The sequence below is a fragment of the Thunnus maccoyii genome, chromosome 20 (assembly GCF_910596095.1).
Source record: "Thunnus maccoyii chromosome 20, fThuMac1.1, whole genome shotgun sequence".
In the NCBI taxonomy this organism is placed as follows: Eukaryota; Metazoa; Chordata; class Actinopteri; order Scombriformes; family Scombridae; genus Thunnus; species Thunnus maccoyii.
Genome location: NC_056552.1, coordinates 20,775,317 through 20,803,159, shown reverse-complemented (window position 1 = coordinate 20,803,159; position 27,843 = coordinate 20,775,317). Strand labels below are relative to the sequence as shown.

At 39.9% G+C, this 27,843-nt stretch overlaps 2 protein-coding genes across 2 annotated transcripts; one reads left to right on the top strand and one right to left on the bottom strand.

Moving 5' to 3' along the window:
- Nucleotides 1–11,397: 11,397 nt before the first annotated feature.
- LOC121887231 (bone morphogenetic protein 2-like) lies at nucleotides 11,398–14,523 on the top strand. The gene is made up of 5 exons (XM_042397899.1): nucleotides 11,398–12,636; nucleotides 12,909–13,048; nucleotides 13,241–13,357; nucleotides 13,542–13,725; nucleotides 13,955–14,523. The coding sequence occupies exons 1-5, from the start codon at nucleotides 12,324–12,326 to the stop codon at nucleotides 14,368–14,370; spliced, it is 1,170 nt and encodes a 389-aa protein (XP_042253833.1). The 5' UTR covers nucleotides 11,398–12,323; the 3' UTR covers nucleotides 14,371–14,523.
- A 1,283-nt stretch (nucleotides 14,524–15,806) lies between these two features.
- On the bottom strand, nucleotides 15,807–26,422 carry LOC121886374. Its single transcript, XM_042396289.1, has 3 exons — nucleotides 25,263–26,422; nucleotides 25,082–25,180; nucleotides 15,807–23,501 (listed from the first exon to the last, which is right to left on the bottom strand). Exon 3 carries the CDS (start codon nucleotides 23,375–23,377, stop codon nucleotides 17,042–17,044), a length of 6,336 nt encoding a protein of 2,111 aa, XP_042252223.1. The 5' UTR covers nucleotides 23,378–23,501; nucleotides 25,082–25,180; nucleotides 25,263–26,422; the 3' UTR covers nucleotides 15,807–17,041.
- Between the last annotated feature and the right edge of the window lie 1,421 nt (nucleotides 26,423–27,843).

Here is a 27,843-nt window from a genome sequence, read left to right as displayed (position 1 = left end):
TTGGTATTGAGAGCTTAGCAACAGAAATCGAGACTAAATAAGAAACATAAAAAACTCCAGGAATACCTCTGTAACAAGCGCATGTGCATAACTGCAGTCACAGAGGCAGACAGTCTTATGCAATCGAATATGAATGTATTTCTACAAGCAGACTCTCTCACACACACACATACACACACACATAAACAGACTGTGCAGGTGGCCGACCAAGATAACAAACAGCATAATTAGGAACAGGTGAATGTTATATGGCACTTTCTACTACAAATATTGGACAAATGAACACAGAGCAAGGAGGGAAACAATGTTTCAGCGAATATCATCTAAACCGCAACAATTTGCCAGATGAAGTACCGTCTAGCTGATTTAATGACAGAAAGGTAAGGTCGCCACGCTGAGCTGGGGGAAATGGGATGTAGGAGTAAAAAAGAAAAGAAAAAAACACAACTGGTCCATAGCCACATATAATACCACTGCCTCTGGAGCTCGAGCCAAGACTAAATACTCTCTATATTTCTCCAAATTAAAGCTGTGATTTGAATGAGATGAAAGATTGAATTCAGACATTGGATAAGCAAACTGAAGAGTGCAGGAACTGAGAACAGAAGGCTAAAAACTGCTGAGAACGGAATGAGGAGAGAGTGAGATGTTCACTATCATCTTTAGTACTCTTCCTCTTCTGTGTTTCTTGTGCAGTAACAATATTGTCAACACACCTTGTTATATGAGTGTTTGACATTTCAGTAAACACTCTTGTTTGCTTTCCAGCTAGAGTTACATGAGAAACACCACTTTCATGTCTGTACACTAAATATGGACCTAGAGCCAACTGGCACTTAGCTTAGCCTAGCATAAAAAGAGCTCGCCTGGTTCTCTCTTAAGTTCATTGGTTTTACATTTCAAGTGAAATGAATTAAATCAAAATTTATTATATCAAAAAATGATAATTAGTGAGCTTTAGATGATTTGTAAACAATGCCAACCTAACTTTTCCCTCTTTATGCTAAGCTAGACTAATCACCCTCTGGCTCTGGCTCCATATTTAGCACTAAGATATGAGAGTGGTATCAATCTTCTAATCTAACTCTTGCCAAGAAAGCAAATAAGTATATTTCACAAAATCTAAAACTACTCCTCTAGAGGTTCAGTTCACCCCAATCACATAAACAAATTTACAATGCCCATATTTTTTGCAAACTGTTGTTTGAGAGATGTAATGTTGTACTGAACAGAAGGAATGATTGGGATCATTAGAAGTTCAGTCTTAGAGAGACTGAGTTGAAGACGGTGCTCCATTATCCTTTTTGCGATATCATTAAGGCAGGCTGTGACAGGTGGGACAGATGGAGCTGGGTATCAGCAGCATATTAGTGGTAAGAGATATCATGTGAGTGGATAGGTTGACTAAGCGGAGTGGTGTGTATTGGGAAGAGAAGAGGACCAAGCACTGATCCTTGAGGTACTCCAGTGGAAAGACAGAAAAAAATTAAAAATTAAAAGCAAATCAAAGTACATAACTAAAAGCCACATAAACTAGAGTGTAAACACATGTCCTTATAAGGTCCTATGTGACAAAATATGAAGAATGCAATGTACTTTGTTGCTTCATTCACTCTCCGGCTAGCTGTTAGCAACTGTTCTAGCAGCTCATCATTTCACTCATTCACATCCAAGAATGCAAAGCATACCTGGCTATGTAAACCATTTAGCTCAAACTTGCAGAGTATGTCTAGTCCTTAGGTCAGATCAAGGTTGCATCACATTCCCACCCTAAATGAACTGCTCCACAATTTGTTTGGGACTCAAAGCAGAGTAGCGCTGTACCTGAAAGGCCTAGTTCGGATAGGGTGGACAGAAAGTTTTGGTGGTTCACAGTGACAAAGGCTGCCGACAACTGATGACTAGTAACAGTTCTCACTGAATTCAGGTTGTCTATCACCTCATCTCTCCAGATGTGCACTGATATAAATAGATTTGTTTTCAGAATCTGCACATGTTCATGTCTCATGAGAAAAGCATACAAGTCATGAAAAAAATGCAGTGGATATATGGTCATATATACACATACACATTCATGCCTCTGTATCCACAGATATACTTGCATACACAAATACACACACTCATGTAGGTCACGGGTATTGCAATGGCAAAGGCAACAAAACTCCTACTAAAGCAGGCCCTCCTCCATTTTGAAGTCTTGTATCTGCAGACATTCATACAGTCATGCAGACATACTGTATACTCAAGCCTACATACACACATACTTTGCTCACAGTCAGTCATAACTTTTGGTATTCTTCCAGTCCTGAAAATGATATATTCAAAGGCAAGCCAAATTTTCATTCATGGTAAGATGAAGCAGGAAGTCCTCTAGTCTCTTTTACCTGACCAGAACATTTACTCCTCCTCTCATCAGCTCTATTGGAGTTGAGGAGGATATCCTCTAGTCATCCTAATGGCTCCAGTGAGTATTAATCTAATACTTCTGTCTCAAGTATTGCAGTGGAGACTTACAGAAACCTGGCTGCTTATGTCTAAATGTTCAGATTTCTATGTCTCGCTCTGTCTTCTCTCTCTGTCTCAGTCTCCCTTTTCTGTCATTCTTTATTGATGTCTGTCATTTCCCACATTAGTGCTTTTATGGTGTGTCTCTGAACCCTCTCATTTTCAGCTCACCTTACTGCATTATATGCCCCAAATGTACTTAAACTATGTTCTGATGTTTCTATGAAGCAAAGATTTAAGAGAAAGTATCATGAAGATTTGCCTTAAAAAGAACAAAACAGAGGAAAGAGGAAAAGCTTAAAGATGTGGGATAAAAGGGCAGACAGAGAAATGACAAACTATCAATGCACCCACGGTGGGAGTCCTACTTACCATGAGTACTGCACACTTGCTGAAAGAACACACTTGTCCTGCAAGATACACTTGGGGAAAAATAAGATTTTATTTCTTTTAAAGACATTATATAGTTATAGGCAGTATTCAGAAAACAGTGCAGTTGGTGTGTGACCCTATTTTTTTCATATGCAGTGGAATATTCATGCTACAGTCAAAATCTGCATTTTTTTTTTTCTCTCACCTCCAGGTCATCAGGTCTTATGAGGCCTAACAGTTTGGCATATGAGTTAACTGTGGGCCTTTGTGTCTGCATTTGTGAGTTTTTATTGGTACCATGGTGGGCTCCAACTTGGGCCTATGTGAGTAATTATCCTCAGCCCCTACAAGGATCCTTTCTGTGTCCACTTTCAGGGTCCTTTCAAGCAGAGGCCCACCTCACCTCAGGCCTCATGTTGGCCCATTTCAGGACAAAGGGGACTAAAGGCGGTGGGGTCCTTACATGATTTGCAATCTAATCTCAAATCCTGGATCCTAGAATGAAGTTAAATACTAAATATAGATTTTGATTACTTCCATCTTTTAGATTTTGGAAGCAGTTATATCTTGATTTATTAATTCCTCTGTTCTCTTAGGGATTAACAAAAGATATTAGGATGTCAAAGCGGCAACATGCTGAGATGTGCAGTGCTCAAACCCAACACATGGCTGCAGTGTGCACCTGTTTTGCTTAGATGTGTTTGAATGAATATTTGCATCTATAAATACTGCTACATCCCTGGTTTACCTACAAGCTAAAAGTGTACACACACACACACGCAGGAACAATGCACAAGAATGTATGCCACAATAGCAGCTTTCTGTGCACCAAATGAATAGAGTGAGAACTCAGAGCATTTAATGATGAGTTTGATCCTTCCCTTTTTGGAACACACTCTTCTGGTTTGGGTAGTTTGCAGTACGACCTTTAGAGCATGTTTTGATGATTATAGTGACTTATTATTGGACACATTTGGAAAGGCATAACATTTCTTGATGAACTTCTTCCACAAAATCATTGGTACAGCAAAATGAAAGCCTATCATTATATGTTATTGAAGCCAAAAGGTTTGATGGTGAATAGCATGGGGGACAACTTGTTGCAATGATAGTGTCATGTGACACAACTGACATGCCCTACAAAGTAAAATACTGTAGACTACTGTTAAGAGTATGAGCATTGTGAAAGTGAAAATATTTTGTTGCAAGATTAACATGTGGCACAGACAAACAAACGGTAAGACAATTTATATTTACCTGGCTATTTCTAGATGTTAAGCTCACCTGTTTGGTAACTTGCTTAATTTATTTTGAGCATTAAATGTCAAAATCTCATGTAGTGTTTTTGTAAATTTAGGATAGGTTTTCCTGTGCCTGTTGCCATGTGTACTGTATATGCAAAACATATTTGTTTGTTGTGTTTCTCCTGTGAAGCTATAAGTTAGCAGGCACATATTTCTAAACTGCTCGAGGTATCATGGTAATGTGATGGCAAGAGATTGATGAAACCAAACATATACTTGTGTCCAGATTTATATTTAGAGACTGAGACAATGACCTGACTAGCAAGTTAGAGTCTCAAACTCCGTCTGACTTCCAGATACCAGAAGTGTAGTATATTAACTTCTGAGGACATCTAGATTTCTGCGTCAAGGATGAGTCATAAATGATTTTAGAATGCTTATTTAAATGAAATTGAGTCCATTGTCCATTCTGTGTATTATCTTTCCACAATTCAAGGTTGTAAAAGAAAAAACATTTTAAACCGCAGCATAAATATCTAACAAGGATATTTCAGACTGGCTCTATGAAAGCTCTGGACTACACTAAATCCAAACCCCCCAGTTGACTGAGGGACAGGCTTCTTTCACCTGTTTAGATCACAGTTGGCCTTTTTTAATACATTTTGTTGGAATCTTCCTAAAAATGGCTTCAAGTACAAGAAGAAAGTCCAGAGAACTACCACCTCATTTATCTGTTTTACTAAAACAGACTTTGTAAAACTGTGTGATCATTTATTGCACTGCATGAACCAAGAGTGCAAGCTGTTGTACAGGAGCTTAGGGAGATATCTGATAAAGTAAAAGAAATGCAGGATGAAACATACAGGACCAATTTGATCTGGACGGTTTTTAGTGGTCTTGGAGCAAGAGGATTACTTAACAGCACTTTTAGCAGGACTTACATCAACAGGGAAAGGAGCAAGAAGAATGGCGACATGAGCAGCCTTGGTAACAGCAGGAACTGCAGCCATAGCTGGAGGTACAACTGCTATTAACGCAAATACAAAGAAGACAGTGGCAGAGAAAGACAGTATAAAAACTGTGGAACAGTTAGGAAAAGAATTCATGATCATTGTTGAACAACAACAGAATGTCCTGGAAGAAATAAAGAAAATGTCTGATGAGCTGGAGGAAAAGTCTTCCTTATTGATGACAACAGCAGGAGCACAAGCTAAAGCAACTCTTTCAGAAATAGAAGAATTTCTGTGGGTTCTAAGGATAATGGATGAACTTCCAGAGGATTTAAAGGCAAGAAACTTTATCTCAGAGTTAGCCAGACAGTGTGGGAAAACTGTTGATGAAGTTGCAAAGATAAGGAGTAAACTCAGAGACATTGAGGAAAATTAATATGCAGTACTTGGGCCAATATTTTAAAGGTGATAAACCTTAATGTATATTGCCAACACAATGGGATTTGCAAGTTTGACACATAGATTCTGCGTCTTCACACATCTTGAAAATAAACACCTACATCAGAATGCTGTTTGCTGATTTCAGCTCATTCAACACAGTTACCCCCATGAAACTGTTTGGTAAAGTCAGCACTGTGGGTACCACGCTCTGCAACTGGATATTGGACTTCCTCACAAACAGACTGCAGACAGTTCGGATTGGCAGTCACAGCTCCTCCATTCTACTGCTGAACACTGGAGCCCCCAAGGAAAATGTGCTCAGTCCCCTCTTGTTCACCCTGCACATCCCCGACATGGAGAGACCTCTGTTGTGAAGTATGCAGATGATACCACCATCATCTGTTGGATTATAAACAATGATGAATCATCCTCATATTGGGAGGAAATTAACAATCTACTACTTAACGTCAGCATAACCAATGAGCTGATTGTGATTTTAGGAAAAAGGGGATGAAGAGCCCTTCAGCCCAGGACTTGGCTGCAGTTGGTGAATTAAGCCTCCCAGAGCATCATTTGTACGCATCTACTGAGCATCAGGGATATCAGTTAGATGATATGCATCTCTGCATCTCTTCTGCTTTTTTTAATGCTCCAACTGCCTGGAACTCTTTGCAGAGCACCCTAAAAATTGATACTTTAGTAACCCTTGGACATTTTAAATCTATGATTACCAACCACTTAACTTCTGTTTGTACTTGTTTTAATTGATTTCTTTCATATCTTGTATCCTGTATCCTTTATTAACTGTACTTATACTTGTTTTAATTGATTGTTTTCTTTTATCTTGTATCTTTTGTTATTGTTTTATTATACTTGACATCATTGTAAATGAGGGCCAGCCCTCAATGATTTTCAAGTTTCAATAAAGGCTATAATAAAACTTGGCATCTTAATTATTCCAGCCTCTGTTCATGAGCTACCAATAGCTCTGAGCAGTAAAATGGACCCATTTACTGCAGATCTGTTAACATTCTTCCCTTTATAAATGTGGTATGGTTTAAATGGATATTGTGCAATACTTATGGTATCACAATCGATTGTTTTACAACTTTTTCTTTGCTGAATACTTAAGTGTCATGGTTGTTAAAGCCTTAGTCAAACTTGATTATCAGGATCATCAGGAACACCACACCCAAAATTATGGTTCAGTACATACTAAATCTTTACACTCACACACAATTTACACTGAAACAATGTTCCTTTATTTGGCAGACAGGTCAAGGGATATAACAGAGGGTTTGTTAACTAGTGGCTACTGGTCAGACTAGCAGAAGATGTAGTGATGGTGTTTGGACAACTGATCTTTGCTTGGTTGAGGGTAAGACTCAAGAAAGCTTAAAGGGGCTCTAGAGAAAGTTTTCTGACATCTAGCAACTTTTAACAATTAACCATAACTAACTACTTGTATAACTAGTGAAACTCGGTAAGTGGGGATGACAGCTGGACTACTGAATGGGCCACAATACTGTCTATCAAGCCAGTGGGGCCAGCCACAACAAAGGCATGTTCAAAATTGCAGTGATAAGCACATGTGCACAGTCCAAAACATATAGAATCAAAGAGAGCACTATATAGTACATTGCATAACGGACTTGTTCACGTTTCAAGAATATCAGTGGTTATGCTCTTCAAGTAACTATCTTTCCTGCAATGTTAGTTCACACATTTGTTTAAGAGACACCATTATTTGCTCCAACAAAATAGTTAATGGGATTTGACTGGGAGCCCTCCTGCTATTAAATTGTTACCTACTGCAAACCTCCATCTTTTACAGTCAACCAGAAAGAGAAAAGATCCTATTCAAAAAGTAAATAGGAATATAAACTTAATGAATGTAGTTTTAGCAAAATGCACCAACTGAGTGTAAATATAGCTGAAATATAAATATTTGTAGACTGATAAAACACACTGTCTTACACATTGAGGCCTTGCTTTTCACAGGTGAATACTGTATTGTTCACTATTGAGGGTTTTGCCAGCTAAACCATCCACCAGCCATTATCTTCTGACGTTGTTTGCTTTAATGAACCTGAAAGGGTGATGCCACTTTCTTGCCAAAGTGTGATGCCAAAGTGGCACGGCAAATTTACTTTCCAGTCTTCCTCTATGACGAATTAGACTAATTCCTTGATCACTGCCATGTCCTGAGCCAGCATGTCCTGCAAAATGCTGTCTTGAGACACTCAGGTCGGGATGATAAAAAGTTGAGGGAAAAACTGATGTAACTATCAGCAAGTAAAAATTACTTGCTGATAGTCACAGAGGTTTTTAAAAACTACACTCCCTCGACAGTGTTGCGAACATAAAATGTCAAATAGCAATGACTAGCATTCCTGCAACAGGATAGACATCCCCGCTGGACCTGAAATTCAGTGAACGTGTTAGTTTTACACTCACAGAATTGTGTTGCCTTGCCATAACAAGCTTTTTCTGCTAATGCTACAATATAACATCAGTTTCAAGTTAAAGGAATACTTTCACATTTTGGGAAATCCGCGTATTTGCTTTGCTGAGAGTTGAATGCGGAGATCGATACAACTCCAATGTGTGTGCACTAAATATGAAGCAAGAGCCGGTAGGCAGTTAGCCTAGCTTAGCATAAAGACTAGAAACTAGGGTGAACAGCAAGCCTGGCTCTGTTCAAAGTTCCACTTACAAGTTGCCTCTAAACATAACAAATTAACAGGTTAAAAAGATTGAAATGTCATTAAGCAACAGTTTGAGGTTTTATGAGGAGTAGTGTGCTGGTAATTGGCTAGGCACAGTTACTTCCTGTTAATTAATGGGCTTTAGAGGCAGCTGATAGGGAGATTTTCGTTATCTTCTGACAGAGCCATACTACCTGTTTCCCTCTAGTCTTTATGCTAAGCTAAGATAACCGTTTGTTTGCTTTAGCTTTATATTTAGCATACAGACACGGGTGGTAATAATCTTCTCATCTAACTCTCGACATGAAAGCAAATAAGTGTATATACGATGAGTTGACAACACAGATTTCAATAGATTGTTGCAATTCTGACTGGTCACTAATCAGCTATAAAATACAATAGTACTTAAACTGGTGCTCCTGTAACCTCTGCAACAATTGAGATACGACAGACCTTTGTTAAAATGAACATTTCAGGCAGTGAAAAGGACAGCTGACCTTGTTTGTTTGCAGTCACAGGCAACAGAGAAACATTTTTAAAAAATATATATGTTATATTGTGGCTGACATTGAGATCCTTGTCATGTGTTTCCACTTTTGCTGCGATTGTATTCCTCTTCATTATTCATTCAGAGTTGCAGCAGTGGCCAGCACTTGAAGCAAATGCCTTCCATGTGTCTCTAATTGCCTCAGTAGAGGTATTTAACACAAGGTGAAGTCATTAACACATGGACACACTTGTCAGATGTGGAGCCAGGCAGCCCTGGGTGACATAGTAGACAACAGCACACCATCTAGTAAAACTAATGCAACATTCACTCACAGCAAAGATACCTGAGAGGTGCCTCACTAAAATGCTTTGTAATTTTCTGGGGAAAATAGCAGCTCAAGTTCAACATAGAGATGCCAGTCTGTGTTAGTATTAACAATTTGAGAACTAAAGACTTAACACCAGAAAGACCAATAGATTTGTGAGGTCAAAGAGAAAACTAACAAACTATATGGTGAAGAGGACAAATATTCAACTATATTACCAATCTAATAAATAATTAAACATATAATAATAACTTGTTGTGCATGATTTTGAATTTCCTTTTACCTTTTAATTATGTTACATAATATAGCACTTTTAAGTAATGGGTAATAAACTGTAGGCTGCTTTACCAACATGTATTTATGAGTTTATCTAGTGCAAGATTCTAGTTTCCACTGAACATCAGAACATTAAATACTTCAGTTGAAAAGAGCCACATAAATTGCATGTCTGAGGTTTCAAATATTGTTTAAAAATGAAACTTTTACACTTTAATATGATGTGGCATAAAATCACAATCAATGAAATTCAAATCCTAGCTCTTCATGTTGTAGGTTCATGTTGCTCCATGGCCAAGTCAACACCTCCATCTGCTGTTCAACAGTGAACACTACAACCATCCAGCATCAAATGAACACAGAGTTAGTGATGTGTACTCAATAAGAAACAGAGAAACACGCTAGAAAAGAATGGTTCGTCTGAAGTGGCAAAGTAATGTTGAGGTTCTTGCATAAACTTATAGATGTGATCAGTGTTGAATACAGAGTGGAAATGCTGTTGGCCGCATTTAACCAAACAGCCAATGATACCTGTTCCATTCAAGTGAAGTCTCCGTGTGGACATTAGTCCTAAATTACACAAGAGACAGTTACAACCTGTTTTACATGTATCTGCCGTTAAGTATGTCTAAATTCAGGAAATGGGGGTAAATCCATGTCTTGGCCAGGTGCAGTCACTTCCTGGAGCCTTAAGTAAAGTTGAGAGGCAACCAGTAGTAACTTCAGGAAGTCACTGCTCCCAGCCAAGAAATAGTCTGGCACATAACCTCCTGTAAAACATCAACTTGTCATTTTTACACTTTGTTTTTTATATGGACTGAACAAGCAAGATATAATGTGTTAATTCATTAGCTTTAGGGATGCTGGTAGGCAGATTTTTTACCTTTGGAAGGAGCCTAGCTACCTGGGACCTGTTTAGTCTTATTTCTTTATGCGAAGATAAGCTAATTGTTTAAATTAAATGAACAGATATGAGAGTGTTTTGATCTTCTCTCTGCAAGAAAGCAAATAAGTGTATTTCCCAAAATGTGGAATTCTTGCTTTAACTTGAAAATAACATTATGCTGTATCTTTCAGAAATATTCAACAAAAATATATGGCTCCCAGCTCTATTGTGGTAGTTACTGTATATCTGTAAATAAAGCCATATGCACAGTATACAGTGCAGTCTGTCCTGAGCTGTTAGGTGAAGCACTGTACAGATCTACGTCAGAGGGCTTCCCTCTAAGTCTATCTGTGATCAGCACATGGTCAGTGTAAACATTTGAGGACATCCCACACACACCAGCAGCCCCATATATGTTCACGTGCCAGATGTCACACACAAACACACATATGTGTGGAGGAACACAAACATATATACGTCACAGAGAGACACATGTGTCTTTCAGCTCTGCTGCTCTTCACTGCATCTTAACAGGACTAAGTAATGGCTGCTCCAGCATCTCATTACCTTTAGTTCTTGGTTCACCCCCTGAAGATGGACAGTGCACTAACACTGTCCTGTGTGTTTTTTTCTGACAAATTTGTCATTAGCATTTGAGTAATCCCAGTGATTACTTTGTCTAACTTTTACTAGATAACAAAGTTGAAAGTGTGCCCTTGACTTCGGAATAATAAAAAAAGGTTGGCAGAAAAAAATACAACTTCTGTTTCAACAAATCTAATCAGCATGTGATCTCCTGGTATCTTGTTTACAGTGTTTATGGCTATAATCTATCCTGTGGCCTCTCTGACAGCGCGGCTACGAAGTGATACAAGCCAGATCAGAGACGGACTATTCACTATAGGGCCTTAAACGTGAGTAATGGCCCTAAATGAGGGGATCATCATTCCTGCGTAATCGCCATGAAATTGATTAACAATGGGGGAGAGACTGGCTTATTGATCAGCATGATGATCTTGGGAATTTGATCCCTTTTGTTCGATCTGATTGATTGGATTGATCTCGGACTCATGTTAACGGGGGAATACACGTCATGCTGATTTCGGTGTTAACTCTGAGTCACTGTCCACACAGTAACTGAGGAGGAGGAGGAGGGGAGGAGGGAGGGGGGCACGATGACCGGCGGGCGTTTTGTGGAAATGTGCGCATTAACAAGCAGCTTTTGAAAACGCGCTTCATTTGCGTCACGGCTCGTCTGTTCGTTTGCTCTCTTGGGACTGGCCTCGTGCTGATAACAGACAACTGGTGCAGAGACACATGTGGAGAAACGGCGACAAAACATCATAATGGAGAAACTTTATTTGGTTGGCCTACTAATTAGGCCCTAATTCAAAACAACTGTAATGCAGCAGCGTAGCCTAATGAAAAATAGGGGCATGTCTGCCGAAAATTTACATAGTTTATCCATACTTAAAGATGAATCCTCCATATTTAATGTTAAATTAATTTATGTAAACACAAATAATGCTGTGCAATTATATGACACATTACTAATGTAGTTTTTACAGTTCTGTTATCAGTTTTTATTTATTTATTGATGCAAACATCATCCATACTCAGTATTAAAGGTATTTATGTGCATGGTCAAATATGAGTTATTTGGATACATATTAGGAAATATTATTTTTTAATAGTGTCAATGGTCACAGACTATCAGAATTAAGAACCAGGGTTATTACTTAAAAAAAAAAAAGAAACCTGCATTAATAGTGTAAAAACCTCTACAAACATGTCTCTGCTTTCTGATAAATGTCTGTTTGGTTGAACAGGACAAATAAGCCAAATGGCTCCTAACAAACTGTAACCTGGACATACAAATTAAGGGAAATTAGTCGTTTATTTATTTTTATCTTTAAAGCTGACTCTCGGGTCATTACTTTCCTTTGTGTTTGCGTTTTGTTTTTCACCCCACCATCATCAATCACTGCCCAATCATCTCTTGGTGTTAGCTGAATACAGGGTCATCCTGTCATCAAAGGCAGCGGGGTCGCCTTATCACCCACCGTCCCACAGGTGTAGAGCTCAGTCCACGGCTCTCTCTCTCTCTCTCTCGCTCGCTCGCTAAAATGACAGCAGGAGCTCTGCGCGTCTGGTTCGTCGTCGCTCTCCAGCTCAGGTGCGTCACCCTGCTCGCCATCCCGCGGGACAGAGGGACGGCAGGCAAACAGGAGGGTTCGGACGCGACGAAGACTGTGAGCGAGAAACTGGACGCGTTGTTTCATCTGAAGGATTTACCTCGAGGTCCAACTGTGGCTCCTCACAAGAAGGCGCCTCAGTTCATGTTGGATCTTTTTAACGCGGTGACAGTGGCCGATGGGACGCCGAAAAGCCAAAAGGAGATTCTGGAAGGAAACATAGTGAGGAGTTTCGAGGATAAAGGTGATTAAAAGCTTGTCAAACGTACATTTACGCGATGTTTTGTGAGTATGTATTCAGGAACATATATTTACTTCATTTAAATGATCTTTTTGCCATATGGCAGCACTAAATATTATAGATTAGAGTGCGTAATTGTTATCCAAAAGTGCAATTACGCATGATACGCGCGATCAGTTTCCCTGTTAAACATGTCATTTTAAAGACTGTTACTGTTATTTTTAGCTAATTTTGTCGTTATTCTAAGTATGTGTTTGATTTTTTTCCGCCTGCAGGTCATGCTGGAGAGAGGTTTCACTTTTTCAACCTGTCGTCTTTTGGCAGAGAGGAGAGAATGATTAAAGCTGAGTTCCGCTGGTTCAGAAAGAAACAGAAGTTTTACCTCGGAAGGTCATACAGTCCTCATTTCTACAAGGTAAAATACTTTTTGTGTGACATTTAATTTGCTGTCATGTGAACATATTAATTTTCATTCAAGTGATAATTTCAAGTTATGCTGCTTCATTTCTATGTAGACAAATGAAGCAGCAGCTTCATTGAGAATGTGGCTTTTGATGGTTTTCGACTCAGTTTGGTGAACTGACAGCTTTGTGTTGTGACTGTCCAGGTGGATCTGTATGAGGTGTTGGACAGCCGAGTGAAGCCATGGAGAGGAAACCTCATCACATCCAGACTGGTGCCTCTGTACACACAGGGATGGGAAGTCTTCAATGTCACTCAAACGGTAACCCCTCCTTATTTTCTCTTTCATTTATTGTGTTTTTTAAGATATTTTTTGGTCTTAGTATTTGATATTTTACTGTTTCCCCATCTTTGTTTAAATGTTTATTCACTACTTACATTAAATTTTCTTATATAAAATACTATAATGCTGTTTTTAATCTGTTCAATTATGTTTTGACTCTCAGGTGTCCAAGTGGATCCGCAACAGTCAGGAGAACAACGGCATCCTGGTGGTGACAACACTTCCTTCTGGTAACTGGATGGAGTCAGTGGTTTCCTCATCTAAGCAGAAGCTGACAGACACAAACGCCTACCTGGTCATATTCTCAGACGATGGGAGGGCAGGAGCCTCAAATCAGTCATACTTGGGTAAGATGATGATTGTGATGTGAGCATGGGGGAATGAGAGGGAAATTTATCTTTTTGTACTGTTCCTTTCACTGGTGTACTCAATGAATAGATAGATGTTGAATTTAGTAAATTCATCTCTCAGTTGCCAAATTAACCCTAAACTAGCATTATATATTTTAAATCTAAAGCATAAGAAATACCTTTTATTCATGATATTATTTTAACCCAGAGTGTCCTCTCTCCACAGGACAAGCTCAACCTGCAGCTGCAGCACCTGAGCTCCAGGAGCACAGCAGCAGAAGGCGACGCAGAGCTCCAGATTTCTTACCTTATGGCCGCTCTCAGTCCTGCCAGCGCGTTCCCCTCTTCGTTGACTTTGAGGAGATCGGCTGGTCAGGATGGATCATCTCTCCCCTTGGTTACAACGCCTACCACTGCAAAGGCTCCTGCCCGTTCCCGCTGGGAGGAAGCCTCAGAGCGACCAACCACGCCACTGTGCGCTCCATCATGCATGCACTCAAGCTCTCTGTTGATGAAGTGGAGGCGCCATGCTGTGTGCCTGACAGACTCCAGTCCATCAGTTTGTTATATTTTGATGATGAGGAGAACGTGGTTTTGAAGCAGTATGACGACATGGTGGCATTGAGCTGCGGCTGTCACTGACTGTCTGTGCATCTCCTGCACCCTTTAACACTGGGACAATGAGGGATGGGGAGATGATGGTTTTGCTTGAGTTGATAAAATACTGTATTTTCGTGCATTTGTTTAAATATTGTATTATTTTGAGAAATTAAACAACTATTCCCCAACTATTAATCTGTGATCTTTTGTCTAGTTTAGACCTGGGACTCATGACAGGATGCCCACAATGGACCTGAGTACCATAGTTGACAATATTTTGTTCCAATGATCACTAGTTGATATTATTTTTGTCTTACGCATGAATAGGTATTAAATTGCACTATTTGCTGCAGTTTGGGTAGCTTCAAAACTATATCTTATTTAACCCGGGGACCACTAGACCGACCTTAAGGTCTTCTGAACATCCCTGGATCCTGATTTGGAGTTCGGTCTCGGTTCGGTGACGCTGTCCATGGTGCTGAGCCAGCCTATGGTATCCTATTAAAATAAAAAATGACCAATTTCTTTACTGGAATGAAACTTGCAGGGAAATCAGTACTTGGATTTGATTATACTAGAGCTTCATGTTAAGATAAATTCTGACCTCTCAAATGGGGATTTGAACCTTGAATACTACTTGTACAATTTGCATAATGCAAAGACAGATATTAGGAAAGTTGAGATGCCAAAAGTCTGGAACTGGATCTCACTGAATGGGTGGTAAAAGGCAGATTTGAAAGGCATGAAAGAAATGATACTGTAAAGAGTAAGGATTTGACGAGACTCACTGCCCATACAATCTTAATGAGAATTAAAATTAGAAACATTACATGTTTGTATTATTAGCTGGGTGGTCTACACAGTCATTCTTTTGTGGACCCTTAAGAATCAGGCAAATTAGTTTGAGTTTAAATTGTTTTCATCACCCAAACACACTCCGTCTTTGGTCTTTAGTTTACAGATTAGTGAAGGCCCCAAAAGTGTTGTTATGCATTCTGGCCTAGTTCACTCTTGTCTTTACATTATTTGACCAACAGATGGCAGCATAGAGCTCTACCTCAAGACTTCAAAACTACAATATAATTCTAATTCTTAAGTATCAGGATCAGGTTGTGATTGTGATTTGAAAAACTGAAATATGCAAAATTTCAAGCAAGAGAATTTAAAAAAAAAAACCAAACAAACACCATAACTCTGTTCCAAATTATAAACATCCCATGAATTAATTTGAAATTTTGATTGATCAAAGAGTTAATCACCCAATAGTGAAAAACAATGGTGAACATGTGGTGTGTCATTGCTTGCTGAGAGAGTTATACAAAAAATGTCATTGTTACCTTGTTTGGCTGATAACTAAATCACCAATCATAACATCCTAATCATTATATTTAGAAACAACAGATTTAGCAGTAATTTACTTTTACATTTGGTTTAGATAAGAATGACTATGCACAAAAAGCAACAAAAGGACAATAAACATCTGTAACAACAGTTGTTTTTTTTATTGGAATGGATCACAGCCACAATACAGCCTTGCTTTACTCTAGTTAGAAAAATGCCAATGCAACAAACTTGGAAAACCAATTCTCCTTCATGTCCTCTGCTTATTAAAATTGCAATAATCCTAGTTCAATCTTTTAAAAAGTATAAATGAAATATGTGGTGTATCAAACATATTCAACAAGTGTAACTGCAATTTCAACTTTAGCATGCAAAATGTTTTGACAATTTAGTTGGGGACATGATCAGTTGAAATCAATAACACAAATGAAAGATAATAATTTTTTAATGAATTCTACTTGTTTCAAGTATCTAATGATAACTGATGTGACTGCAAACTGTCTTGTGGAAAAACAGAAATATCAAGTCAACAAACTTTGCACATAATAAAACAAAGAGACACAATACCTGAAAAATAGTGGAGACCCCAACACCACAGTAGTTGAACATAACAAACTCTCAGCATTTACAATAAATATTCCACATTTACATTCAGGTTACCCTCTCTGTTTACACTTAAATACATTATGTACATGGATCATCCATGTCTCTTATCTTTCTTGAAAATTGCACATTATCTTACACAAATCTTTCAACTCTATTCAAACAACTGCATTCAACAACAACAATCATTCATAAACAAATTCATTATTTCTTGTCAGTTTACACTCAAGTTTACACTCTTCATAAATCTGATAGAGACCTCACCCTCATAAAGCCCACACAACTTCTGTGTCTCACGAAACTTTAAGGCAAGTAAAGGAAAACAAGAATCAACAAGTTGCATTGAGAAAATACTTAATCTTGAAGGAAAAATCCACTCTGAAACACACTGTTGAAAATTAAACAGCTGTTGGCGATGTACCTTGCATTTCTGGGTCCATTTTGTTGCTTATGGAGTATTTTTCCTATTCTGTATACAGCCGGCCAAACATATAGATACAACAGTGTTCAACAGCATCAAGGGTTTCTTTCAAGAGTTGCCATTTTGTACCAGTGTAATAATAAACTAGAGAGAAATCCATCAGTGAAATGCTGTTGCTCACTAGAAATCCTTCAAAACAATGTAGGAAATCACTAGTAGACAAGACAGGTTGAAGGTTGGTACACAGAAACAAGAAGTTCACAAAATAATTCCTGGAATGCAAAGAACATCACAAATCAATGATACAAAACAGCATGAGAGGAGGGTGGATTTTTCCTTTCAAACCTATCAACTCGGACAGTCCAGCTCTTCAGTGCCAAGGAACTCCCCTAACATGTGGTCATGTTGACCGTAGACAGGCTCTAAATACGGATTTCCGTCCTGACAGTTCATTTGCTTCGACCTTTCTAGGTGTCTCAACTCAGACTCTTCTGCCTCCATATGAGGGGCTTTGATGGAGGCTTTCTTAGCCATGGGGGACAGAGGCACTGGGACAAAGCTGTGGTAAACAACCAGTGGCGGTTTCAAAACTTCCATGGGGGATGCCTTGAGAACAGCACCCTCAGGTGGCTGGACTGGCAACTGCACATAGTTTCCTGTTTCAGGATCAAAGAAGGTTTTTGTCTTGACCTGTACGGGCATGTCCACAAAAAAGAATTGCCCTGAGTCTGGATCCTGGAGGAGCTTTCGTTGAGTCATAGGGAAGGACTGCGTAACAATGGTGTGTTCGATGCTGGACTGGCGAGAAAGCTGGCTGGTGTGGCTGGTGTGGCTTGACTGGCGGGACAGGACTGAAGGGTGAGACACATCTGAGCTGTACGTGTCAATACTGTGACTCCTTCTCAGTGGGTTGTCTCTGCTCACCTTGTCTCTGGCTCTGCCTCTCTGCTGGAGCTCATCCATGATGGATTTCTCGATGCGCTGGCTTCTTGAATCAAGCTTTTCATTGTTTGACATATCGGCGCTGAGCCTGCGCTCCACTTTATCTCCTAAGTACCTATCAATGCTTTGCGACCGTTGGAATGGCCTGTCTGATATGGGTCTATCGCCAACATGAGCTTTGTACACAGGTACGTTACTAATGACCCTATCACTGCTATAATGTCTTTGCTCTGGCTTATCTCGAATGTGTCGGTCAGTCCTGCGGCCTTGCCGTTCTGCTGCAACTCTGGGAAGTGCTTCAGTGTTCTGGTTATTGTTTTTCACTGAATCAAGGCTCTGCCTTCGAGTCTTGCGGCTCATTTCTGTTCTGCTGTGATGCTGGTTTTCACTGTCATGGCCTCTTCTTTCACAGAGTAGTGGCTCACTCCTGTCATTGCTGCTTTTTCCATGGTGACTTTCATTGTGATGATGACCATCTTCCATTTTTTCTCTGTGTTTTTTCTCGCTGCTCTTGCCATTTCTGCTACTACTACTGCTTTTGAGCTCGGATTTGTGTCTATCCGATTTGTGTTTGCTACTGCTTTGAGATGACTTGTGGGGCGACTTCTGGGCCTCCTCCTTCTTTATCCTTCTATTGGTCAGCTTCAAGGCTTTGAGAACAGCCTTTTCAGATTTGGGTAAGACAGTTGGAGGTTTGGGCAGGCCCATTTGGCTTTCATTACCACTGCAGGTGGACCCAGAGCGTTCACTGGGAACCTTTAATACTTCCCGCTCTGCTGGTTTATCAGCATTCACTCCCTTGTCATCAGCTGTGTCAGCTGTGCTGGCTGTTAAGCTCTCCACGCCTTCAGATGATGGAGTCACCCCAGAAAATCTGTCTTCCTCCTGTGGGACAGCAAGGAACCCTCCAGCCTGGGGTTTCTTTGGGTTGTCACTTTGCAGATTTGAAGAAGAGAGAGGCAGGGGTGCTGAGTGTTTTGATAAAATCTCTTTAGGTTTGAAGATTTCATCTGCCATTGAGGTGCTGCCACTGGTAACAGTTTCATTAGCCAATGGGATCTCTGGATTTTCCTTTACTTGATGTAACTCCTCCTCTCCCTTCTCTGAACCACTCAAACTCCCTCTTGGTGACCAGGGTTGTACAGTCTTTTTCAACTTATTACTGAAAGTGTTGTTCTTGACTTTGAATAAGGCTGGGACCCCCAAAGTTGGTGAGAAAATGTTAGAGGGTGACATTGGTGTCTGATTATTTTCATCATGACTTAAGCTTTGACCCACAATAGTATTTTCTCTTTCTTTGCCCTCCTTGTACAGACCTTCTGTCTCTTTTTGAGATTTTATTGGTCGCTTTACAAGCTCTGGCTCACTTTCATGATCACTTAAAGAGTAATATTCCACTTCTGTCCTTTCTGAGTCCTGTTTTGAGTTTCGAGTTGAAACATTTTCTCCTAACTCATCAACTTCCTCCACCTCTCCAGTTGAGTTCTCAAGAGATTGGTCAACATTTGACTCAGTCTCAGTATTTCTGTGCAGTGCACTCTCCACAGAGAAGTAGGATGATTTTGAGGACAAGCTGGCTTGATCTGGTGGGCTCTGAGTAACGCTAACACCATTTACCAGGAGTAAGGGTGATATTATACCCCTGGGGATTTCACTGAGAGTTTCTGCATCCACATTTACTTCCTCACTAGCGGTATGTATTATGTCAGATTCTTCTTCTGCCACTAAATTCTTAGTTACATGCTCATCTGGCATGGTTAAATTGTCTGGTTTTAAAGGGGCCTTCCGCTTTAATTTGCCTGTTTCCTGTGCCTTAGCATTGTTGTTTGCAAATGTGCTTTCCCTAGTGGGGCTCATGTCAGTTTGCAAGTTATTTGCTTTATATTCTTTTTCTCTGAACTCTGGTGATAAACACAATATATTTTCAGATTGTTGGTACTCTGAAGGAGCAATGTTGTCACATATAACTGCATCAGTTCCGGTAGTGGATTTCAAATTTGCATTATTTACAGCGTCACACATCTCTTCATTAGAACTGGATTCACTTTGGCTTGGCAAAGCTTCTTTCGTGAAAAGGTCACTATCTACGTCTTGTTTTCCTGAGCCCGTGCTTCTCATCTCTTTTGCTGAGTGTGCCTCACCATTTTCAGGTAGGCCTATCCCATCTTTGTTTAAGATATTTTCTACAGCTATATCTTTCAAACTATCTGTCTCCCTAGTAACACCTCCATCTGTTCTATTCCCTCCTTTTTTGCTTCTAGGAGGAACAGGAGGAGTATCTAGGTTTTTGTCTTCATTTTCATTTAACAGATCCTCTGAATCATCAGCAACATAGATGGGATTATCAGTTACTTTATCAGTCACATATTTAGCTTTGTTATTTAGGAGTGCGTCAGGCTCGTTGCCAACTTTGTCCATGCCTGGGAAAGTTATTCTGCCACCTGATCTGTGAGATTCACCGAGTCTAGGTTCAGTTTTTGATAGGATCTGTCTCATGTGATTGTGATCTCTCAGATCACCTAACCTCTCTTTTAGGTGTTTTTCTTTTTCCTTGGACTCTGTCAAAGAATCTTTCATAGATTGTTTACGTTGCTGTACCCTTGTTACATAAATATCATCACCAGCATTCTCCTCTAATATTGGATTCGCATCCTGTTCTGTCATTTTATTTCTTCTTATCTGCCTTTCTGTGATGATCTCTTCAAGTGCCAATTTGGCTTTGTCATAATTGTCATTTATAACTGCTTTGTTGACAATGACATTGCCGTCTATCTTTCTGAAAACCTCGGGCTTACTCTGCTCCTTCTCTTTCTTCGTAAATATTTCTCTCTTAGCTGATGTGTTCCCTCTCATAGACAGCATGCCCTTTTTAATATTCCTAAGCTCCCTTGAGATCAAATCGTTCTTAGCCCTCGCCTCCTCATCTATATTAACAACTCCTAATTTGTTCTTTGCATTCTCGTGAACACGGTCGCCAAGCCGTGCTCTCTCCAGCTCTTTCAAAGCATGCAAATCATTAATTATACACTCACTATCTCTAATTTCTCTGAGTGACATCGTCTCCTCATCCTTCTCTGTTCTTGTGTTCACTTTCAGATCACCTTCCTCATACTTGCCTCCTTGTTCATCATCCATCACCGTGTATCTCTGACATTTTATATAATTGTTCTGTCTGGCTGAGAATAGATGTTTGAGCCGCCCTCGTTTCTGGACAGATTCACTGTCTTTTTCTGGTGAATCTAATTTCGCTTCCCCCAAATCACCATTAGTGAGTTTGTCAGTGTTATGTGTTTGCTGTTTGTCAAGAGCCAATTGAATATCAGATTTAGCAAAATTTCTTTTTGGGACTGGCGGGGGCTCTTTCTTTCCAACCAGTGTTGAACCAGATGCTTCGCTTCCACTTTGAGATAAAACATCGTTGTTTTCTGCTACTGAACTTTCCCGCCTGCTGCTAATCATTTCTTTTGAATAGGCAAACATCTCATCTATTTCTTTTCCCCTCAGTTCTTCTATGTCTGAAATTGGTTTGTTGATGCTCTCTGACTGAGCTACAAATAGAACTTTACTTTTTGTTGCATTAATTGCTTCCTTTGCTGCTCTGATGACATCCATTGTCCTCGTGGTCTGGCCAGTAGTATCCCTTTCCTTAGAACTAAAAGGCTGTGTGCCAGAGTCTTTTTCTTTTATGTCTTTTGCAGGCCACTTTGCCTTGTCTGGTACATTTAGTGGTCTTTTCCCTACTGATACATTTGATGACAACCCCTCTTTCTCAAGTGCATGGGGTGAAATTATCGGTGAACGATCTTTGTTGACATTTAAAGTATTTGGCGAAAGCCCTGTGTTTGTTGGCAGTGCTTTTGGAGAAAGTTCTTTGTTTAGTGTGAGTGGTGAAAGTTCATTTGTCTCAGCTGGTTGGTCTATGTACTCAGGGGCACTGGTACTCAAGGGGACTTGGAGATATTTCATATCACTGTTGACAGGGCTGGCTTTCTTGTACAAATTCAGGGAAGGATAGTTTTGCTTTTTAGCGATGGGACTTTTGTTCTTTTTTGAGTGTATAATAGAGGAGATGGGATTTTCCTCACCATTACCGGCAGCCTCCCTTTTAGTTTGCAGAAGATTTGATAGCAAATAATCATCTGAGAGAGGCTGATCAATATCATGCTTAGTAAGACCAACAGTTGGGGATTCCAAAAGGGGACTGCAAACTATCTGTCCATCTTTAAAAATGGCAGGAGTGCTTAAGCCAGAAGCATTGCCATCAGATCCAGCTTGTGGATGTTTCAGATGATCTGATTGCGGAGATTGGGAGCCACTCTCAGGTACTTCTAATGTTTTGAATTTAGGTGGGCTATAACGGCTTTTTACCCTTTTCCTGTTGTCTTTGAGGTTGAAGAGGATGCTAGAGGCAAGTGATTTGTAGCTATCTCGCTTAACTGGAGGTTCAGGGGTAAGTTTGGCCTCAGAGTGTGGTCTTAGTGGAAGGTCAAGCGCAGAGGGGGAGAAGACAGCTTGCAGGATTTCTGATGTTTCTGTCGGTTGTCTGGAGGGAATGAGGGGAGTCATCAGCTGGCAGATGCTGAACGGAGTAGAGGCCACAGAGCTGACTTCCTCAACTGCTTTCACTTCCACAGATCTCGCTTCCTTTTTGAGCAACAAAGGACTTTCATTCACTGTTGATGAACAGTTGTCCTGAGGTGGTACCCCTAGCTGACTGACTGAAACAGTACTGTTTGCCCTGGACCTGTTGCGCCTCCAGGGGGCAGCACTCCCATCACCTCTGTCTGATGACTTCTTCTCAGCAATAGTAGCTGAGGGCTTTGGCAGGACCTTCGGTGGTGAAGGGGGAGGGATGGGTTTAGGAGCAGTGGGAGGAGGGAGTTCAACTGCTGCTTTCTGGTGTGACTGTGTCTCCTCTGTATGCAGAGTCTCTTTTCTGTGTGCCTCTGTCAGCTCCTTGTAAAACGGCAAGTCGTACCATTTAGGGATATTATCTGTAGGGAGAATAGAGGTGACTGTGTCCTCTTGGCCAAAAGGGAACTGGTTAAAATCTCTCCATGTTTGGAAAGGGCTGAACTCACTGTGGAGGAAAAAGTTTTTGATATTAAGCTTCCGTAGTTTGACAGTGGATTTCCCATTTTTGATCTTTGATGATTTCCCTGAGAGAAGGGCATCTTTGCCTGTTTTGTTCGATGAACCATCACTGGAGTGATGTCGATGATGGTTCTTGTGATGTCTGTCTGTGAGATTGGTGTGATAATCCGAGGAGAATTCCGATAGCTCCCTTTGGATGCTGCGAAGTGCCGACTTATCCCATGATTCCCCATTAGAGTCTGTCATACCTCCATTTTTAATTAACATCCCCTCACAGCTTTCCTCTGTGGCACTCAATGCCTTGAGGAAAGATGACATGTGGGATATGTTCTTCTGCTGTCCATGGCTGGGCACCACTTTTTTGTCATTTTTATTTTGCCCTTGCTTTTTAGATTCCTTATGATGAGTCTTTTTAAGGGGTTCCCCCGCCAACGGTTTGTGGCAGCTGAAAGGTGAGTATCCATACAAGAACTCATCATTGTAAACTGCGTCATCTCCGATGCAAAGACTTCGGAAGGCTCGATCAGTGAGAGTGCTGACCTCACGATCAGTCTCGTCCATGAACAAGTCAGTGAAGCCATTAGGGAAGCGATGGTGGAGCATGCTCCCCACCCGATGGCTCATGTGTCGCTTTTCCACACAGCTCATGATGTCAACAACTGTCTTTCTGTCTCGTGCATCACCTGTCTCGCCTCCCCTACAGCCCTGTAGATCCTTTGGTTTTCTCCCAGCTCAGGTTGACATCAGAGAGGTGATGGAATACGTGAACTTCCTAAAAAAAGATAGCAAAATCAGTGTCAGTGTTTAAACCAGTCTGCTTAGTCACACACTGTATATAGCTAGCATTTCAGCATTTCTGCAGTTCAAAAACTCACAAATAGGTTGTTTGAATGACATGATTACTATAAATGGTTTTGAACTCTGTAGGGCACTGATGACCTTTATGTACATGACATGTGCCGGCTTCGGCCATGCTGTCACTATGCAGGCAGCAGACAAACACTTCAAACCATGCTCTTGTCTATTTAGAGCACTGTATGGTGCCTTAAGTTGTAAACACTAAGCACACTGTAGGTGTACATGTAGGAGAACAACTATTACTCCATTTATAGGAACTATATTAAAAAAGAACTTTTCCATTGTTCATATGAGTGCATTTTAAAGGCAAGACTCACACTTCACACAGATCCTCTTCAAATGCAGTCATATCTTTTTCACATTTAATGAATTTGTACAGTTAATATATAGACAATTCCTCTGCAAAGCTTTAGGAGAATAATCGTGCCAGCAAGTTTACACCACAGAGCCTAGGAAATGCAAGTAAATCATCACATCATTCACAGTGCGCCTCAGCAGCAGCTGCTCTACTGTAGCTTACTTTAGCTATCTGGGTGAGGTCTTAGAATAGCTCATTAACCCATTTATATGTCCTGACCTGGGAGCATAGCCACTGGCATATCACTCAACTTTCCAACTATCCACACAATCATTATTCTCCTTATAAGCAGATAAGGTTGATTGAGACAAATATAACTGTAGAAATTCCATGTATCATTGTACTGTACGTTGTATCTGTACATTAAACTGTATGATGTAATGTACACATAAAATAGTTCGAAAGTACTCGCAGTTGTCAAGAGCCATTCATGTTTATATAATCCGGTCACAGATTATATGAAGAAAAACAGTGGTGGGTAAATTAACTACAGCCCAAAAGACAAATTTTATTTATTTATTTATTATTATTATTATTAAGGAGCTCTAAACCCAGGAAGAATTACTGGACCGAGTGACTTTACTGTATCTTGAGCTTGACCTACAGAATGTTTTCGCTTTCCAGGAGACTTTGGTGGCCAACAGCTCTCATAACCTAAGATCAGTTAGCAACCACGGTACTTTCCCAGCATTGCTTGTGTATTTATACCTAAGGAATGAACTAGCCCATTTGGCTACAGTGTATACATCTGCAACCTTAAGAAGATCATTTTGTATTTTCCTAACTGATGTACAAATATTACAATGAATAATGTAATAATGGGGAATATGCAATGATTTTATAGCAATAAGGAATGAACTAGCCCATTTGGCTACAGTGTAAACATCTGCAACCTTAGGAAGATCATTTTGTATTTTCCTAACTGATGTGCAAATATTACAATGAATAATGTAACAGTGGGGAGTATGCAATGATTTTATAGCAATAAAATACAGACATGCTCTCTGTCTCTTGCACATTTGGGTGATAATGTTTAGCTCAATATCTAAAATATTAACTATCTTATCTTATATCCATTGTCAAGCAGTATTTTTTATGTCTTTGTAAACAACCATATAATCACACTGCTCCCTCACCTTGGTGATGGGTCTTTCATGCTGACGATCCAATCTAGACTGTGGTATCAAACACAAATCCTCAATGTAGAATCCAAGAATACGGTGCAGAATCACCTGCTGAGAATAAATTCTAGTTAGTGGTCGTCATTCCTAGTAAACAAACACTTCTTTTAAAGTCGAAGAAACAGAGAAAACTCACCAAAGTGAGTCAAGCCCTCAGATCCATGTTCAAATGCACTGGTGTGGTCAGGCTCCTGATAGCGAGCTCAGAAGATACCAAAATAGACGCACAGGTCGGTGTGGCCAAACTGAGCAGGAACACAGGACACAGCTAGCTAGCTCACATTGGAATAACCAGTGGGTGTCGAGTGGCAGGGCAAGGCAGGCCAGCAGGATGAAATGGACACTGTCATTGGTTATTTTTGTAACCAAGCAGTAAAGGCTGATAGGCTCCTTCATGGACCCTCTCTTTACTGTTAGGCACCTTCAAAATGATGACAGAGGGCCTTATTGTCAATTAAGATGAGGCATCTATCATTTGTGTCTACATGGAGACAACACAAAGAGGTGTGTGTACTTACCTGATTGCCATCACCATTGGCTAACTTTTACCTATAATTTTAGCACATCATTTTGTCTCTGTCACCCAGGGAAACAAGCTCTCTGATATAGGCCATTGCATCACAAATGCCAAATTAGCAAGACAGTCCCTGAGGTGGGGATTGGTATCTATGGAGGATGTCTGCAGACTGATATGACTATGGCGGGGCTGGGTTAATTCTTGTTGTTCAAGCTCTGTTTACCATGTTGTTATCATTAAGGTGTATGACTGGGTAGTCTAGTTTTGGGACCAATGCAGCTGTTGTTGCTGTGAGATTAAGCTGAAATGGAAGGGGCATTTTGTTGACTTGTTACCCTTTGTGAGTCAGAGGAAGTCAATGGATGAGGTCACATGTGAGGGTTGACCCTGTGCATTCCCTAAATGGAGAAAGTGTTAGTGTTGGTACTTTGTGTCTCAGCTTGTTTTAAAGAACATGCTCCCTGTTGTGTGTCCGTCAGTATACTTACATTTAATGTAAAGGTTTGTTCTTCTATGTACTACCTTTTTCATCACTACTGTTCATGTGCTACCTATTCCATTGGTTGTTGGAATGCTCATTCACCAGCCACATCACCATACTGAAGTAATGAGTTAAATTATTCTTGAATTGTACTTAATGGGGTTACATATCGTTTCAAAAGTGTATAGGCCTGTAATTTGAGTTTTTAAAGCATGAAATCAACGTCTCTGCTGAGCCCTCCAGGACCCAACAACAACTCCATGACTCCATGGCTCCAACATCCACAGTGCTGTGCTCCATCAAGGTGCCATATTTAAGCCAGTCTATTTCTGTCATGTTGTATTTCATAAGGTAACAGCCTGCCTCTCTACAGACTGCACCTTTCACACCTCAGTTAGTCAAATGCTAACCTTGCATGTTAGTTGACTAGCTTCAGGCAGAAAGATTTGCTATGTTCTGCAAAAATGGTCTTTACATTAGACCAGTGTTAATTGTATAATACTTTATCATATTTAACTACTTTATTTTATTCTCTATTTATTCGGTTTTATCCAAGCTGCTACACTGAGGATTGCTGCCAAACTGTATTTCGTTGTGTATTAATATCTATATTATTTCATTGACAAATAATTTTCGTCAACAACATTTTTTCATTGACAAAAACAAGACAATAACTGAATAAAAACTAATTTATGATGACAATAACTATAACAAAATCTACTTACACTTTTGTCAACAAATAAAAATGAGACAAATGACAAGTTGGGAAGAGAGCAGACATATGGATGAATTTCACATTTGATGTCATGGAAAACAAGACCCTTTGTAAACCGTAGCAACAATCACAGGTAAAAACACAACTAACTTGAAGTTACATTTGCATATGAAATCAAGCTAACGTTATTTTATCAACTAACTTGAGCTGGTGTGTTTTTGCTAAACTTGTAATACAATACAAGCTAAAAGAAACTACCATTGTCCTGTACTGATTAGAGAAGTGAATGACCCAGAGTTGCTAATCCTAGATTGTAAATTAAAAGATTGCTTGACACAAAATAGTAAGATAAAGTTTCACTGTCCTCAAATTGAAACAAATATGTAACAAATAGAAGAATGCACATCTGAAGAAATGTTTACATTGAGATTTCAGTACCACACTGACATGTCAAAAAAACGTTAAACTTCATGTTCACATTAACTTAATGTTACAGTTACTTAATGTTAGACATATGACGAGAGAAAGGAGCAGAAATGTAGTGAAGAGACAGATTGCAGCTATGTGTGCATGTGTATGAGTGAGAGAGGGGAGGTTAGGGGGTGAGAGAAAAATCAGGATTTGATTTCTTTTTTCCCTTATTCAGCCTCACAGATACAGAAGAGTTCCAATGACAAGTCTGGGCCACTGTGTGCAAATAAAGCCAGTGCATCCAAGCAGAATATTTCAACAGCTCTTCTAAGTGCTTCTAAGTACAGAAGTGACTCTAAAGAACAACCTACAAAGGAGGAGGGCATAGCAACATGGATTGGGCGCACAGGATTACTGGTCACAATGAATGAAGATGAGGACTTTTTTCCAATGATGGAGACAGTAGCGTATATCTAATTATTCAGGGAGAGTAGGCGTTATGCTCATTGTGTTATTTGGTTATTGTCTGAGATGGTCATTTCAAAAAAGCAAGACCTTATTCTTGTTTCTTTTAGCTTATATGAGACTTGGTT

Bases quoted from the DNA above. Each gene is read 5' to 3' on its own strand.
- LOC121887231 (XM_042397899.1), top strand. From the start codon at position 12,324: ATGACAGCAGGAGCTCTGCGCGTCTGGTTCGTCGTCGCTCTCCAGCTC. The intron at 12,637-12,908 runs GTGATTAAAAGC...TTCCGCCTGCAG, and splicing joins GAGGAGTTTCGAGGATAAAG to GTCATGCTGGAGAGAGGTTT. The intron at 13,049-13,240 runs GTAAAATACTTT...GTGACTGTCCAG, and splicing joins ACAGTCCTCATTTCTACAAG to GTGGATCTGTATGAGGTGTT.
- LOC121886374 (XM_042396289.1), bottom strand. From the start codon at position 23,377: ATGAGCTGTGTGGAAAAGCGACACATGAGCCATCGGGTGGGGAGCATG.